The sequence below is a fragment of the Ostrinia furnacalis genome, unplaced genomic scaffold (assembly GCF_004193835.3).
Source record: "Ostrinia furnacalis isolate ACB-3 unplaced genomic scaffold, ASM419383v2 OfSCF3909, whole genome shotgun sequence".
In the NCBI taxonomy this organism is placed as follows: domain Eukaryota; kingdom Metazoa; phylum Arthropoda; class Insecta; order Lepidoptera; family Crambidae; genus Ostrinia; species Ostrinia furnacalis.
In genome coordinates this window covers 268,497-285,404 of record NW_021134148.1, presented here as the reverse complement: position 1 = coordinate 285,404, position 16,908 = coordinate 268,497, and the positions used below count along the sequence as shown (strand labels likewise).

The 16,908-nt window shown below is 36.8% G+C and overlaps 4 protein-coding genes across 5 annotated transcripts; 2 read left to right on the top strand and 2 right to left on the bottom strand.

The window, feature by feature from the left end:
- Positions 1-1,026: 1,026 nt before the first annotated feature.
- LOC114358410 (zinc finger protein 680) lies at positions 1,027-4,341 on the bottom strand. The gene is made up of 6 exons (XM_028312378.1): positions 4,106-4,341; positions 3,605-3,758; positions 2,995-3,109; positions 2,486-2,599; positions 2,247-2,405; positions 1,027-2,162 (listed from the first exon to the last, which is right to left on the bottom strand). The coding sequence occupies exons 1-6, from the start codon at positions 4,201-4,203 to the stop codon at positions 1,039-1,041; spliced, it is 1,764 nt and encodes a 587-aa protein (XP_028168179.1). The 5' UTR covers positions 4,204-4,341; the 3' UTR covers positions 1,027-1,038.
- A 688-nt stretch (positions 4,342-5,029) lies between these two features.
- LOC114358397 (zinc finger protein 2) lies at positions 5,030-10,373 on the bottom strand. 2 transcript variants are annotated; one of them, XM_028312361.1, is made up of 5 exons: positions 10,110-10,349; positions 9,664-9,799; positions 9,055-9,150; positions 8,271-8,492; positions 5,030-6,403 (listed from the first exon to the last, which is right to left on the bottom strand). In XM_028312361.1, the coding sequence occupies exons 1-5, from the start codon at positions 10,266-10,268 to the stop codon at positions 5,274-5,276; spliced, it is 1,743 nt and encodes a 580-aa protein (XP_028168162.1). In that variant the 5' UTR covers positions 10,269-10,349; the 3' UTR covers positions 5,030-5,273. The 2 variants fall into 2 exon arrangements, with proteins under 2 accessions (XP_028168162.1, XP_028168163.1); XM_028312362.1 differs by lacking the exon at positions 5,030-6,403 and adding an exon at positions 6,794-7,862 and having other exon boundaries at positions 10,110-10,373.
- Positions 10,374-10,605: 232 nt separating this feature from the next.
- On the top strand, positions 10,606-11,545 carry LOC114358399 (uncharacterized). The gene is made up of 2 exons (XM_028312363.1): positions 10,606-11,060; positions 11,208-11,545. Exons 1-2 carry the CDS (start codon positions 10,741-10,743, stop codon positions 11,413-11,415), a joined length of 528 nt encoding a protein of 175 aa, XP_028168164.1. The 5' UTR covers positions 10,606-10,740; the 3' UTR covers positions 11,416-11,545.
- Positions 11,546-12,759: 1,214 nt separating this feature from the next.
- On the top strand, positions 12,760-16,621 carry LOC114358396 (gastrula zinc finger protein XlCGF26.1-like). The gene is made up of 6 exons (XM_028312360.1): positions 12,760-12,789; positions 12,824-13,035; positions 13,420-13,579; positions 14,042-14,182; positions 14,849-15,001; positions 15,452-16,621. The coding sequence occupies exons 2-6, from the start codon at positions 12,892-12,894 to the stop codon at positions 16,591-16,593; spliced, it is 1,740 nt and encodes a 579-aa protein (XP_028168161.1). The 5' UTR covers positions 12,760-12,789; positions 12,824-12,891; the 3' UTR covers positions 16,594-16,621.
- Positions 16,622-16,908: the final 287 nt, after the last annotated feature.

Sequence of the window (16,908 nt, the reverse complement as noted above, 5' to 3'; positions counted from 1 at the left end):
AAGTGATGTAATAGGACATAAATCATTTTACACCACACTGAATTGACCACCCGCTAACAAGTGTAAAGTGATACATTTTACGCTATTTCTGTTGATATTTTTTTGTTTCTTTAATTTTAGAAAAAGTTGTAAAACAAACATTAGTAATTACACTATGAGGAATCATTATTTCAGGTTATTTAGGGTAAATCGTCCAAAAATTTCTACTTATATCAATATACACCGTAAAACCAAAAATCGCATGTCTCTATCCCTATCACAACATTTGCTATGATCGTTTGAACAAAGGCCTGCCACAACATTATTCTCCGCTACAGGTAGAGACAATTTTAATTTTAACTAAAATGCTTATTTTACTTCGAAATCTTTTGTTTTTATTTGAAATCTAACTAGTCTTTATCAAAATTACAAATCTGGAGCCATTTTCAGTTTTGTTGTTATCGAAGCGTTGAATGGCGCGCCCGGAAAGGCTTAGTTCAAACGATCATTGCAAACGTTGTGATAGGGATAGAGACATGCGATTTTTGGTTTTACGAAGGTAATACGATAGAGAATAATACAAACTAATAAAAACCACCGGTTATAGGGGCATTTTTTGGAGAAATTTATCAAATAACCAAAAAAACACGAATTTTTAAGCAGATTTTTTTCAAAAAGTATCATTTTTTATTATTTGTTGGCCTTTTTTGTGTATTTTATGTATTTTTTATTATCGCCTGTTATTTAGCATTATTACTGTTTTTATTTTATCAGGATCTACCGCTTAGATTAAAAGTTATTACGTTTTCTTTACAACAAGTAATTGGAAGAAAAAAAATCTATAAAAAAATAAAAAAAAATCTCAAAAAATTTTTGTCCTCTTTTTTGTCGATAAAAATAGGTCTAGTTTCATCTATTTTCATATGTACACTTTAACGTGACTCACACTGTATATGACTTTATCAGTTACACACGATAATTAATTTAAAAAAAAAAAATCTTTGATTTTTTTGTAAAAAAAAAACATGAAAAGTCACACATCTTTATTGTAAAAGTTATTTATTTATCAGGACTTTTATAAACAATCAAATCAGCCACATTATATTCAGCATGATTCACTCTGATATGGTTTTTCAAGCTACATTTTTGTACAAAACAAACGGCGCAAGCACCGCACGACCATCTCTTATCATTTCTATGTATCTTCAAATGTTCCTTCAACGAACTCAGTCTCCCAAACTTTTTTTTACAGACCTCGCACTCGAAGTTTTTCTCGCCTGAGTGCACAAGCTTGTGACCAGTCAAAACGCGTTTCGTTTTAAACTTTCTACCACAATCCTCGCATGTATACTTTGCTTCTCTAGGCACCATAAGGTGTTTATGCTTGACATGATGATTCAAATTGCTGTTAGAGCTAAAAGTTTTGTCGCACTGGTCGCACTGCAAACTCAAAGGGGCTCGACCGTGCCTCTCTACGAAATGCTGCAACCTTTTCCTATAAGTTGGAAACGCTTCGTTGCAAATTGAACATGCGTACAGTTTTTTCTCGTGAGCATAACGTATATGGCTTTTCAAGGCTTGCTTTGTGGGCAAAATCTTGTCGCAGCTATCACATTTAATGGCATTCTCCGAATGCATCTGCACGTGTACCCTCAGCCTTTCTATAAGAAGAAAACACTTCCCACACACATCGCAGACATGGTTCGAACTGTGTTCGTTCATATGCTTCGCTAGCGTTTTAAAGAACAAAAACTCTTCCTTGCAAACCGTACATTTAAATTTATTATCACCCAAATCGTAGCTTATAACTGAATCTTCTGGATTCTCATCGAATTTCACACTGTGTGTTACACTCAAATGAATCACCAGTTCGTCCAATTTTGTGCACTTTACATTACATATTTTGCAAGATATTTCACTAACGTCCACCTTGACTTGATCGTGCGGTCTTGTGATGCCTTTTACTATGTCAATAAAGCTGATGTTCGAATGATAATCTATGACATGGTTCTTCAGTTCTTGGAAGACTAGGAAATTTTTACTGCAGTAGAAACATTTGAAGTAGGCCTGGCTGTATTTGAAAGGGCAGATGGTGGAATGTTCTAATAGAAGGCCAACATTTCTGCGTGGTTTCGTATACTTCACTGACTGGAAGGCTACGGTTCTGCGGTCAACTTTGGGATCTAGAAAGTAAAATATAGAAATGGGTTAGCAAATAAAGACAAGATATGATATTTTTTGAAAAGTTTTAAAGGTTATTGACTCACCCTTTTTGATTTGGATTAGTCTTTTCCCTTGCCCTTTCTTTCGCTTGTTTATAATTGGTAGCCTTTTCGAGTTCTTTGGACTACTCTTATCATTTCCCCTTTTCAGTTTTTTATTAGATTCATCACTACTATTTTCTGATTTCACCGAGGGAGGTCTATCTGGAATGAAATTGATTAAAAAAATTTAACATAAATAGCGCTAGATAACCAAAATATAGCAACATAACATAATGATTTACCTTCAAAGAAATCGTCGTGATCTGTGGTATCTTTCCTGTCACAATCATATTCAACTTTTACTTCATTCTCCGTTTTCTCTTGCTTATCTGGTCTTCTCTCATGAGTTTTCACATCTGTAATAAAAAACATTTTAAATTACCAGCTCAGAATCATCACACTTTCTCCAGCTTTTTCGAAATGCAACAAACAAAGACTAATTAATGATAATAATTATTTAGAAATACGTTAAAAATCTCACAGAAATAATTGTTCAGAATGAGATAAATGTAGTTCTAAATTAAATAAAAGTTTGGCATGTAAAGGCACTCTTTCACTGAGGGCATAAAATGATAGATACTATTTCGTATACAGAACATCAGAATACTAATAATTTGTATAAAAAGAATAATTTGTTGCAAAGTAGCACCTATTACAAGGACATTAGACGTGCCGTACATCCTGACTCAAGTTAAAAATCACGATGAATTAGTCTCAAGAAACGCTTATAGAAAATCCTAATTTTACTGACCACTTTCTTCACGTAGCCGAGCCTGACAGCGAGACACTTGCGCCTTGAAACACACCGCGTTGCGCAGTTGCGTTATACACACTTCGCAGATCTTTGCATTGATCTGATCTGACATCTGAAACCAGAATTTAAAATTTTATGAATAAGTTTTCTCTCTCATCTCATAACCAAAACAAGTTCAAAGCGAGATGATGTTCGTCAAAGCTGTTTACTAGCTTTTTAAGTCAAGATAAATTATCATAGCCACGATAGCCGAACGGTGGATGGGTCGGACTGGCCGACTCGAGATCCAAAGAACGCGGGTTCGAATCCTACCGCCACTCGACTATTATGGTGAGCCCACACGTAACACAAGCTTATTTATTAGCTTAACACGAGGGGCTAACGGAACTACTATAACTATGTAATTTGTGCAATACAAATTGCTAATAATCTTAAAAAATCAGTTTTCAGACACCAGATTCCCCTTTAAAACTGCAGATAAGTCATGTATTATTTTTCCAGAAAGCCAAGAAACAAAAACAATAGAAAATTGTATTGTTTTTGGTTCTCAACACAAGTTATTAAAGCTCAAAATGATCTGTTACTGCAAGAAATAAATAATACCTACATCTAACCCAAAGCACTCCCCAAACATATCCCCATACTTTTCGCAGCCCGCCATCCATTCATAAGTCTGCCACAAGCCCTTCTGGCTTTGCAGATGAAGGCAGCAGCAGCACAAGCCAGCCTGGTCTATAGGCACCTCAAAAACGGAGTTCAGGCTGAAAAAAGGGAAAATTAAATTGATCCAATACATCTACATGATTTATTTTAAACAGGCTGCTTGTAGGCGTATGAAAGATTATGGTGCATTGTCTATTGTCATCATAATATTGTTTATTTGCCGAGAAAAAAAAAACCAGCCAGATAATTTATATTGAAATGTTAATTCCAAACATAAGTATGTTAGAGTTTAGACTAACATACTAACATTGTTAATATGGTTTTTTTTTAAAGAAAAAACTAGAAACATCTGTAGCTAAACTCAGCTATGTGCCCCATATGGGACATAAACTGAAAAAGTTTGAGAAACAGTGCCACTTAAAAGTCAGCAGTTCTATTTACTTACAGGGAATAGTTACTGTTGTCTTCAATGTTTTCGCCTTGGCACTGTTTCTTCAAGTTGCTAAAATGGTCATTATTAAGTACACCCCTCTGTGTAGTCATGTTTTATACAAAAATACTTGAGAGCGTAGGGTTTTTCTTGCTAAAATAATAATTTATGACTCAATTAAACTTAAAATATCATGATCCTAACTCTGTTCCATCTATCTTCAATAAATAAATTGATGTTTATGAAGATTTTTAAAAAATTAATTCCACAAAAAGCAATGCAATCACAACAACAACAAAAACAATGAAAAAACAACAACAGCTGATGCCAAAATGCAGCGTAGCACCATAATCGGACATTTGCTAGGGAAGTGGCGACACTAAACTAAATCGAGAAATTAGACATTCAGATTGATGTCAAAGGAGACGTGATGGTTTAATCGGAATGAGTTGGCCATGACCTTGATAGTGGACCGAAGATCACCGTATGGTTATTTTCTCGTATTTTCATAAATGGATTCTAATGTTCAGTCTGATCCAGCCTCTATAAAGTAACGACACGTAACGACGTATTTTTTAAATAGGAACAGCACGTCATTTGATACAAAATAGCTTCCATTACAACTGTTTAGAGTAGGCGCACACCGTTGATTTTTCGTCGGCCGATAGTTTAGTCGGGCAGTTGATCAGTATGGGCATGTATGGGAGTGCGCACACTACGCCGACGATTTGGCCGATTTTTCATACAATTTAAAATCAGGCACAACTATCGGCCAACTAAAAATCAACGGTGTGCGCCTACTCTTAAGATCTCACTCAAATTTTTGCTGTCCATATTTTCTACGTCGTACTACCTACTGCGCTCCGTGAATTTTGAATAAATAAATAAAAGACGATTAAAAAATTACATATTTATTTACATTACTTATAGATTAGCAAAAATATTAAATAAATACTATCGCAGTGATTATGGCAGAAAGGGTACAATCATAATAGAGATCAATAAATAACCGATAGCGTGAGCAAGCTAATGTGGCAGTTTTTCTCTCACCAGTTACTTTAGAGCAAGGTTTACTTTTGACACCACTGGCGATTGAAAAAATTCTACTCTTTAATTAATTCAATGTTTTGATTTTTTATTTAATTTTGACTAGAAATCACATCACAGTAATACATATTCCAATTCACAATTTGCTCAAATCAGCCTCCGGATGATGGACTTTAGTGTGGTTCTTCAAACTGCACTTCTGTATAAACGCCGCTTTACATATTCCGCAGACGTACCTTTTATCATTCATATGAATCCTTTCGTGCATTTGCTGTGAATACGACTTAGCGAATTTCTTATTACAGAACTTACACTCAAAGTTTTTGGCACCAGTGTGGACATCCATATGCCTCTGCCATATCCATTTGTACGCGAATACTTTCCCACATAATTCGCAAGGGTACTGAACTGTTTTCAAGTGGGAATACCTTTTATGGGCTGCAAGCCCCCCAGAACTAGCTAACTCCCGCCCACAAATATCGCATTTAAACTCTGGCTTCTTCACCTTATGACGCTCAACCAAATGCTTCAACCTGTGGTGGTACTGCGTAAAACTTTCAGAACACTCCGGACATTTGTAAGGAGCTTCGTTATGCTCCTTCCGTATATGGTAGTTCCTTGCTGCCACAGTCTTAAAGTCTTTGTTGCAATGCTTGCAGAATATATTCGTCCGTTTGTGCATCATAATATGCGTCTGCAATCTATGGTCCGATATGAATTTTTTGCCGCACACGTGGCACATAAAACATGTGCTGTGCTCGTTCATGTGGACAGATAGGTTCTTAAAAAACCTGAACTGTTTCTGACACACACTGCACTTTAACTGTTCGGAGCTAAGATCGAAACCCAAAATCCCGTGAGGAGGTTTCATCCGTAAGTTCTGATGATAAATCTTTTTGTGGACTTCTACCAAATGCTCTATAACACTGTCGATGTTTTTGAAGTTTTCCCCACAAAGCGTACAGGATATTTCGCTTAGATCAGCCTTTATTAAATCTCTAGGAGTTTTTAGAGACACGTTAATCTCTTCTTCCGTTATATTCCTGTGAGATTCCATATGGGATTTCAATTCTTTGAAGAATAGAAACCCCTTTTCACAATACAGGCACGCGAATTTACTGTTGTTTATATGCCTGAAAGGAACTACAGAGGTGTTTTTGAGAACTAAAGTTATATTGGAGCGAAGTGAGCGGTTGTCGATGATGCTCTGTGAAGGTATCTTTTGCTTTCTTTGCACTTTTAACGATACCAGCCCTAATTTATTCGCTGAAAATAAAATACAATATTTGTTAGCGTTGTAGCAATTTAAGCCTATTTTAGTGACTCTTTTTCAGTCTATAGACATTGGGACAGGAATTTACTTATGACATTGGACTTAATGTCTGAATAGTGACTGAGTTCCTTGCGGTGCTTCTTCTCAGCACAACGTCCCATTATTTGTCCCGAAGCAGTGGTAAGAACCGTTTGGTTTCTGCCTACTATCAATCCTGCCTGTCTATAGTCTGGTCTGCGAGTACGTAGAATTTTGTCTAAAGACCCCAAGCTACCCATCCTTATCGTTTGCGCGTAATTATATTGCTGTCCCGCTTGCACACTCACTGAGGGCGCCCGTCGCACAGTCGCGACAGCAATATAATTACGCGCGTGCGATAAGGATGGGTAGCTTGGGGTCATTGGACAAAATTCTACGTGCTCACAGATCAGGCTTTAGAACTCTAGAGATGGCGCCTTCAGTTTTACTCAGGGCAACCAAACCTCCTGTCATTATCGTGAACCCGCATGTGTTCTTTCAAAGTATAACTCCTTGCGTACGATTTACTACAGACATTGCAAGAAAACGGCTTGACTCCTGAATGTTTAAGCATATGCTTTTTCAAGCCATGATTCGTAATAAAGGCCATGCCACACTCAGAGCACTTTTTATTCTTATGCCCGTGAGTCTGGCGTATGTGAGTCGCCAAATAATGTTTTATATTGTACTCCCTACCGCATATAGGACATTTGAACTTATGCGTTATGTTGTGAACTTCCGACATGTGTTTGATCCTCTCATTATAATGTTTCATGGGCTTAAAACAGATCTGGCACTTCATTTGTCTCTTAGAGTGAGCACTCTCCATGTGGTTAGCTTGGGAAGTCTTCGTCTTCAAAACCTTCCCACATTCGGAACAAGGGAAGTTTCCAGATTCGTGAGTGCGTTTGTGAACCTTAAGCCTCTTAGAATTAAGGAACGATTTCCCGCAAACCTCGCAAATACAGTTCGCGTAATGCTCGTTTATGTGGGTAGTCAGAGTTCGGAACACGTGGAACTCCTGTTTGCAAATATGACACGTAAACGGACTGGCGTTAACCTTATAATCGGCTATGCACTCGTTGTAAATGACTTTACTGTGCGCGTCGCTAAGATGGCGGCGCATTTCGTTGACATCTGTCATCGGCGAGTGACAGTTGCGGCATTCTAAATTCGAAATGTCGATTTGGAGGGAGCGCGGGTAGCGTTTTATTTTTTTTATTTCGGAGTCTACATTTGAGTGATCTTGGAGGGTGTGGTTTCTGAGGAGGTTCATTTCCATGAAGCCTTGTGAGCAGAAGAAGCATTGGAACCAGCTCTTGTGGTGACGGAAGGGGCACGCGGTGGTGTGTCTAAGGACAACGTCACACGTCAGCATGACGCGTTTCCGGTCCGATAAGTGCTTGGCACCGTTCGCCCCGGTATGCGGTGGCCCTAAAAATAAAAATGCTATTTATTTGTTTGATTACCACCGCGGCCTAGTTATAAAAGTCAAATTACTAATATTGATACCTTGAGTCGGATTTTTTTCGTCTCACAACATAACCCATAAGTCAAATAATTATGTATTTTTCATATAATATTTATGTCGCCAGCAGTCAAGCAGCCACAAAATTAGAAATTTTTCAAAAGATTTAACAGGTTGTTTGGATTTTCACATTATTGAGATGGAAAATTACAAATGTGAAGGCAAAATGTATAAGAATTTCATTCAATATGTTTTATAAAATTGTAGATACAGTTTACATAAACTACCAAACTATAAAAATAAAGATGAGCAACTCTGAATCAAAAATAAGTTAAGAAATGACCTCAAATAAAAAATAAAAATACCTCACTTACTCTCAACATTGGGAATTTCATCTTTTACATTTCCAATCACAGCCTTATTATCATCGCATGAAGGTTCATTCTTATCTATCATGTTGGCAATGGGCGTGTCTGAATCGTATTCCGTTTCAGTTTTCTTTTTCTTTCGTCTCACTTTATCTGTTTTCTGTTTCTTTCTCTTTTGTATTCTTTTTTCAGGTTTTACAACTGGAGGCGATATTAGATTGTTTTCGTCTGAAAGGAAAAAAATTGGAGTCCTTTAGCTAATAATATTACAAGTAAATGAAACAAAATAATAATAATTTGTTCCAGCCACTTAGTGTGGTTTCAAAATCAAAAAAATCAAAATCAAAAATATTTATTCAGTTTAGACCACAAGTGGCACTTATGAACGTCAATAGAAAATAATAAAAAAAGAAAAGGTAGCCCTTATGGGGCACTTTACATGTCTCCTTATCTTTTGGGCCCTACCAGCGCTTCGAGACAAACATATGGCAAGTGCTGAGAAGAAACGCCGGAACAAACTCAGTCACCACTTATTGCCAGGAATTATCTATTAGGTAAGAATAGTCAAATTTAAGTACATCAAATATGTGCAGACTGAACTGACCACACATGGTGGTTTGGATTATTATTTTTACGTCAATTTCACCAAAAAGCAATCCTAAGATCTTAAAACAAGAACATTAGGTTCTAAATAAGCTTATTAAATCCCTTCTAATGATACTGATATATTGTAAACTTTAATTCATATAAAATAATGTCCAAAATCAAAACCAATAAACAAGATATTTACCTTCAGATGGGACTCCCCTATCACTGAAATCAGCTTCTGGACTGTTAGCTTTGACATTTTCTTCTAATTTTACTGTCACCATGCCAGTGTTATGGTCTGAAATTAAATAATTATATTAGTTGGATATAACAGTATTTAACTATCTATCTAACTAGCTCATAGCAGATGGAATGCAATGATAGCAGTTACGACTTAACACACAGAGGTAACTTGTGTTGCTGCTGTGCGAGTTGTATACAGTTTGCCAACTAACCAAGATTTGCCAATAAGTCAGAAAAAAAACAACTTCTATAAGACAATTAACAATTAATAAAGATTTTAAATAAGTTATTTCCCATAAAATAATGTAAATAATAACTTATAAAATCTTTTTAAACTTTGGAAGAAAGAAAGAAAAATGTTCATTAATTAAATTATAAACAAAACTAACTTAGAAACTTTTTGGCAGGGTGTGCATTGAAGGAAGAGTGGCTGTCAGTTGTATTGATAGCAGATTCATTATAGTTGGGTTAAGTTCACAGGTGATAAAGATACATACAGATTACAAGATAATTAAAATGGAAAGAAGAAAGAAAATTTAAAATCTTACAATACAAGAGAATTTCTCACCTCTACTGCTGCAGTATTCTGTAAAATGTTTCTCCGCAGCCCTGACCTGGTCGCGGAAGCTGCAGGCCTCCCTCAGGTGACCCACACACAGCTTGCACACCATCCGGCTCGGGCCCCACTTGGAGAGATAGGACAACTGGGGAATGAAGGCAGACATCTTGTTTAAATAAAGAAAAAAATAAAAAATAATTTATTTAGCACCTTAGGCATTTAATACATGGACAATGTAAAAAGAATATAAAAATATAGTAAGCCTTAAGTTCTATAAAGGCTACTTAGTCAGCTATAATGCATGTATAGGCTGTATTAAGGTGATAACAATTCTAATTAGAATGCAGTTGGATACAAAAAACTTTTAGTCACAATATTTTTATTACTGCAAAATCTACCGGTTAGCAAGCAAGATAAAATGTTAAGGTCACGTTTTTAGAAACTAGAATACTCACAGTAATACCATAACAATCTCGAAGCATTTCAAAATACACTTCCTTGATTCCCGAATCAGATATGTAAGAAGCCGTGACATCCCACGTCCCGCTGGCCGAAAGGCAACACCTGCATACATCTGGCTGTGAGACCCAGCTGTTTATATTTTCTAAATCCATTATTTTAAGTTAAAATTTCACTAAAACAACTGCTAAGATACAATTTTTTTACGATTTTTTGACATTTTTGCACAAATTATAATACCATCAGATTCAATAGTTTATAAAGATGACATTTTAGGCAGCTTATCTCTTTTACACATACACAAGATAGTATAATAGGAAAAGAGAAAGAATGTAAGTTTAAAAAATTCTTGACCATTCAAATATGACTGCATAAAATTCGTTCAGAAAAGCTGCTTACCTATATCGTAAGTACTTTTAAACACAATCGAATGAAAATAGTTGCGCGTCGATTCAAATCATTTTCTGAACGGATGTTCTAGCTTGACATTGACATTTGACACGCCAAGGCGGGAAAAAAAACATTCGCTTCTTTTTTTACCGGCGATATCTCGTTTTTTAGGTTTTTACAGTTAAATTACTGTAATTTCACTATCCACTTCATTGTTTTTGTGTTAATTAATCCAAAATGCGTAACGTTGAGATAAAAGCGAAGATAACAAATCTTGAAAACATTTGCAAAGTAGCCGAACAACTCAGTGGTGGTCCTCCGACAATAATCAAACAGGACGATGTTTTTTACCGAGTGAATAATGGGCGTTTGAAGATGAGATACTACGCAGATGAATCAGCCACTCTAGTAAGATACGAACGTAGTGACCAAGAGGGCCCGAAACTAGCAGATTATGATTTGCTGCATTTTTCAGTGACCGACAGTGAGAAAGCGAAATTGCTAGATAAGATGCTAACCCAGTGTATGGGGGCGAGAGGACGGGTTATCAAAGAAAGGTCAGTTTCTTATTATTACATTTGGTTGAGGGTATGATGAAAACTAAATTTCTGACTGTACTGTTGCTTCAAAAAGGTATCTTCATAAGTAAGTCATTATTGTATTGTAATTTGTTATTCTTTTATTATTATTTTTTTACATTCCAGGAAACTGTACATGGTTGATCAAACTCGGATCCACATAGACTCTGTGCAGGACCTCGGAGACTTCATGGAGTTAGAAGTTGTGCTGCGGCCAGAACAGACTGTAGAAGAAGGTCAAGTTATTGCCAAGGACTTGCAAACCAAACTCGGTGTTAAAAATGAAGATCTGATTGACTGTGCTTATGTAGACTTGTTGGAGAAAAAAGCTTGAAGTTACAGTGTTGTAAAATGTAAAAGTCAAATAAAATGATAATTCTGTTAGATTCTGGCTGTGCAGTTGTTATGTTTGCTACGATATTGTATGTTTTTGATAAGGTTTTTGAATAAAAAAGTTATTTTAACTTGTTTATTTTTCTATTTTTTACACACTTTAGAATGTAATTAACTGCCTCACACACTTTTAAGTTACTGAATTTCAGGTGTTTTGTAAAAATTTATGTTTTGATTTATTACATGGACATCATACATTAATGGAAAGTGGAAACTAGCGATGGGCGTTATTCGTTATCACGGGTTATTAAACGAGTGATCAGCCTGACCAGTGATCACTCGTTATCCAGAAACGCCTAAACTAGTTTTTTTCTTAACGTCATACAACGTTAGAATCTCTTCGTTAAGGCCTAATTCACACGAGAGCTTTTTTAACGTCCGTTAAAAAAGCGTTCAAATAGAACATATGCATACCCAAGTACGTGTTCACACGTCGGCGCTTTTAAAACGCGACGCTTTTTTATCGAGCAGTGTTGCATTTTCAACGCAGAGCGTTGGGAATAGGCTTGGGTATGCATATTATGTTCTATTTGAACGCTTTTTTAACGGACGTTAAAAAAGCTCTCGTGTGAATTAGGCCTTAACGACATACAACGTTAGAATCTCTTCGTTATTCAACACGATTGTTTCCACAACGCTCTAAAGCTAAACTGAATTCACTCTTAAGCAAACAACATAAGGTAGATGTTTGGTTGACATAAAAAATAACGTGTTTCCCGCTTCGTTATGACAGATTTGAGGACAACGTCGTACATTGACGATTCTTAAACATATTTTTTGTAACCTAAACGAGTAAAGCGAGTAATGTATGGTGTCCAATTAATAAGGATTGTAACGAAACGAGTGCGTGTGCGAGTGAGAAAGCCATAGGACGTTAACATAAGTGTGGATGAAATAGGTATAATGTTCGTCGTACGTTAGATATTCAATTGAATTTGAGTCTTATTTTGAAGGTCATAAGTTCTTAAATGCCTTGCAGCTAACCAAACACCTAACGTTATAATTATCACACTTGCTTGAGAGTTGTGGAAATAACTTCGTTTAAAAAAAACTAGTTTTGAAAACGTTATTCGTGATTCGAAAACCGTCGCGTTTAGTTATTTCAAAAACCCTCGACACATCTTTAGTGGAAACCTGAAAAAAATATTTTTTTAACCAAATGCGTTTTGTTTCTGCATTGTAAATCACTAATCGGAGGCAGAAAAAGGCTGCTCTCTGGAAAAAGGAAAACCGATTATGGTGTTGGGCACTTGGGCACGCACTAGTTGGTTAAAAAACTAAAAATGTCAAAATGCGTAAATTTGTTGATTTCTTTTTGATTTTGATCTTATTTGTTGTTTTTTTTGGCNTTGATTTTGATCTTATTTGTTGTTTTGATAGAAAAATTAATTATTTTCGCTGTATAATTTAAAGAATCATGGAGTCAAAAACTCTGGCAAACTACGGCCAGTGTCGTTGTTGCTTAGGCACAGGATATCACCGGGATATTATGAAAGAATACTTTTGTAATGGCATACGCGAAGTGTACTTTGAAATTTTTAGGGAATGCTACAATTTGTTCGTAAGTAAAAAGTCTATAAATTATTTATTTTCGAGTTTAAGCAGCGTACTTATTAGCAACCGTAATTCGCATACGTGTTATGTACCTGATTTGCTAGATCCTTTTACTCTTTTAAGCACTTACGGGTTTAGTTCAGGTTCACCACACTTGTGAATATTTGAAATAATCTGCGATGTGTACAAGTGTTCGAAAAAAACTAGTTAAGCTCGATCTCCAGCACGTGTTCGCAATACACAATCACCAAAAACATGTCAACTTTTAACAAAATTACCTACAAAAAATGTTGAATGTTGACATTTTTTAAATTAATTGTTTAGGGCAAAACACCGGCTTTATAATCTAAATCTTTTATTAAACATGGCCCTTTTTATTCTTGTCTTCCAGCTCTCAACAGACGCAAACATCAGCACACTGATATGTTCGTCCTGCGTCCAGCGGCTTCGCGAGGCGATCAGTTTCCGCATGATGGTGGTGGCGACGGAGCAGCAACTGCTGAGCGCTGCTCGGAAGGAACCAGGGGACAACCAGATGACTTTCGTGAATGGTAAACACTATAAAATTGAAATAGCTGTATAGTGTAAAGACTGCTATTTAAAATTGTACTTTTGTTTCATTTTCGGGAAATAAATACATATTTATACTCTTTAGGTACCTACTAGATAATTTATTGCTATTTTAGAAAATAGGTAATATTGTACAGGCCTAAGTGATGTTCCCTATCTAGGCATGTCAAAGTACTGGCCTTCCTGGTATCCCTTGTTTGTATTCCGCATCTTTTTGGCAAGATACTGCAATTCAAACACTGTTACCACCTTCCCTGTTATTTTAAACAACTGTCCTCTCCCTCGGTTGTAAAATATAGCTTCCTAACTTGTTTTGATTTGATTTTGCATTTGTTTTATTTGTCAACCCACAAGACCTCCAATCTCCTTGTTGAATGAATCTGAATTGAATAAAAAAGATTAATTAAATTAATCACTAAAGCTAATTCACTATTTGTTTCCAGTGCCGGTAAGCATAGACGCTCTCAAGGATGTGGAAGTCAAGCAAGAAATTGATGTTCAAGTAATTAAAGAAGAATTGATCGATGTGGAGCCCGACAACACCGATGCAGACCCAGATTATGTGCCTGAAGATGATCATTATTGTGCGTATTATTAGTATCATTTATTTTACAAGAAAATTGTTACTTTATTTGTCTTAACTAAATATATATAAATTTCTTCAAAATAAAGCAAAAAGATATAAGAAGAAGATATAGAAGCAAAAAAAGGATTCTGGCAGATTTATCAGATCTGCTGTATGATGTATTAAGTTAAATATCCATTGTCTAGGTACTCGTAGTACAAGCTCTTTTCATAGTTTGGGACTGGATGGCGCAGTGTTTACAGACTACCAGAATATTACGTTCGAAAGACGTCCACTGCTGGACAAAAGCCTCCCCCAACTTTTCCACAAAGACCGGCCCTGCACCGCCCGCATCCAGGCACCTCCCGCGACCTTGACCAGATCGTCGGTCTACCTAGTGGGAGGCCTGCCCTCACTATGCCCAAGAATATTTATTATTAATTAACGCAAATATTCTATTAGCGAAAGGGATGTTAATAATAGGGATGCGCAATTGCTGTAGGGCTTCCTGCTGAAAACCAGTGTCGGGACATCCTTCAAGGTGTCCCAACTAAAACTTAGCGGGCGCCCTATCAACAAACATTTCTTTCTTTCTTTTAAATATAACCTTTGTATTGTCTTGTTATGTGTGTTAATAAAGTTATTCTTATAAAACATAACATAAAAATATTCTATAACTTTTCAGCGGACGAGGCTGAACCAGCGAAGCCCGACAGCGACCTGGTCGAAGGTGAGGCGAAGCTCCTGGCGAGGTTCCCAAAGCTCAAGTGTCTGCCCACGCGGCAGACCCTGGCCAAAACCTGTCCGCAGTATGTGAAACAATTAGACTTATTGAAAGGTACACATAACACTTATTTAAAGGTACATTATACTTATTGAATGGTAGATTAGACTTTGTGAAAGGTACATTAGACTTGTTTAAAGGTACATCAGACTTATTGAAAGGTACACTATACTTAGTGAAAGGTACACATAAGACAAAGGTACAATAGACTTATTGAAAGGTACATTAGACTTCGTGAAAGGCACACATAAGACAAAGGTACATTAGACTTATTGAAAGGTACATCAGACTTATTTAAAGGTTCATTAGACTTATTGAAAGGTACATTACACTTACTGAATGGTACATCAAACTTTAGAAAGGAAGGACTTACGATTAAAAGGCACAGACTGACAAATGTAACATTTCATGTTGGCCATCGCTTTGAATTTCCTTAGCTTATTGTTGTATCAAAAAGATACGGAAAACATTAATTGAAACTTTAAGAAAGTATATTGTTTGCAGGTTTAATTGTGCTGCCCGGTTCACTAGTGAAGTTACTAGATAATGATAACATAAGAAGCAAAGTACACCCAAAAAAGACTTTTGTCTCTGAAAAAATGGCCCACATCGTCAATGCGTCTACGTTATTAGAGTTTTCAAATATTACGCCGTTCAAGAGCAGAAGCAGGAGCGGATTCCCATGTTTCTACTGCAGAAACTTGTTCGAGAACCTTGACGAACTCAGAGAGCACACATCAGAGCATAAAAAGAGTGAATTGAGGAAAGTTCTCGGCACATACGGGGCTGAATGCTTGGTTGTGTATGCTGACATCACCGATTTGCGCTGTACCATCTGCAATAGCAGCATTACGAATCTTAGCCAGTTGAAAACTCATCTAACGAAAACACACAATAAGAAAATGCACCTCGAATACACTGACAGAGTTATACCGTTCAAACTGTCGACAGATAATGTGTACGAGTGTCAGATGTGTGGGTTTAGTTTTGAAACCTTTGGGTCGATAGAGAGACATATGAACGTCCATTTCAGGAACTACGTGTGCAAAGATTGTGGGACGGGCTTCGTAACGAAATACAGGCTGAAAGTTCACTCGAAAAGCATGCATGTGGGAGGCAGCTTTCCCTGCGATATTTGCAAGAAAGTTTTCACAACGCAGCAGAAACAAAAGAACCATGTCGACACAGTGCATAAGATGGTCAAACGGTTCAAATGCACGAAATGCCCTGAGCGATTTTCGGAGTACTTTAGACGGCAGAAGCATATGGTAGAAGAACATGGTGTTGCGCCGTTACAGTATAAATGCAATGTGTGTGAAAAGAGCTTTGATAGACGATACACATTATCTCGACATATGAAGAGAGATCATTTGGAAGAGAGAGACTTCCAGTGTACCTTGTGTTCGTATAAATGTTTTACGAACAACGAATTAAGAGTGCACATGATAAAACATAACGGTGAGAGAATATACGAGTGCTCCGTTTGCAAAAAGTCCTACGCTAGGAAGAAGACGTTGAAGGAGCATATGAGAATACACAATAATGATAGGAGATTCTCGTGCGCTGTGTGCGGACAGGCTTTTGTTCAGAAGTGTAGCTTGAAAGGACACTTGAAGACTCATCACCATGAGTACGGTTTACAATGAAGTTCTAAATAAAGGTTAATGTAATTTTTCTTGTATCATTTTATTTATTTCAATGTGAGAAATTGGAGAATAATGTGGGCGGGGCACGTAGCACGCAGAGCTGATGGCCGCTTGGGTAGAAAAGTTCTCGAGTGGCGACCACGAGCCGCAAAATGTAGTGTGGGCAGGCCACCACTGTGGAGCAACAATCTGATGAAGGTCGCGGAAAATGCCTGGATGCGGGCAGCGCCGGACCGGTCTTTGTGGAAATCATTGCGGGAGGCCTTTATCCAGCAGGACATCATTCGGCTAAAATGAACAGTGTGAGAAAGTTGA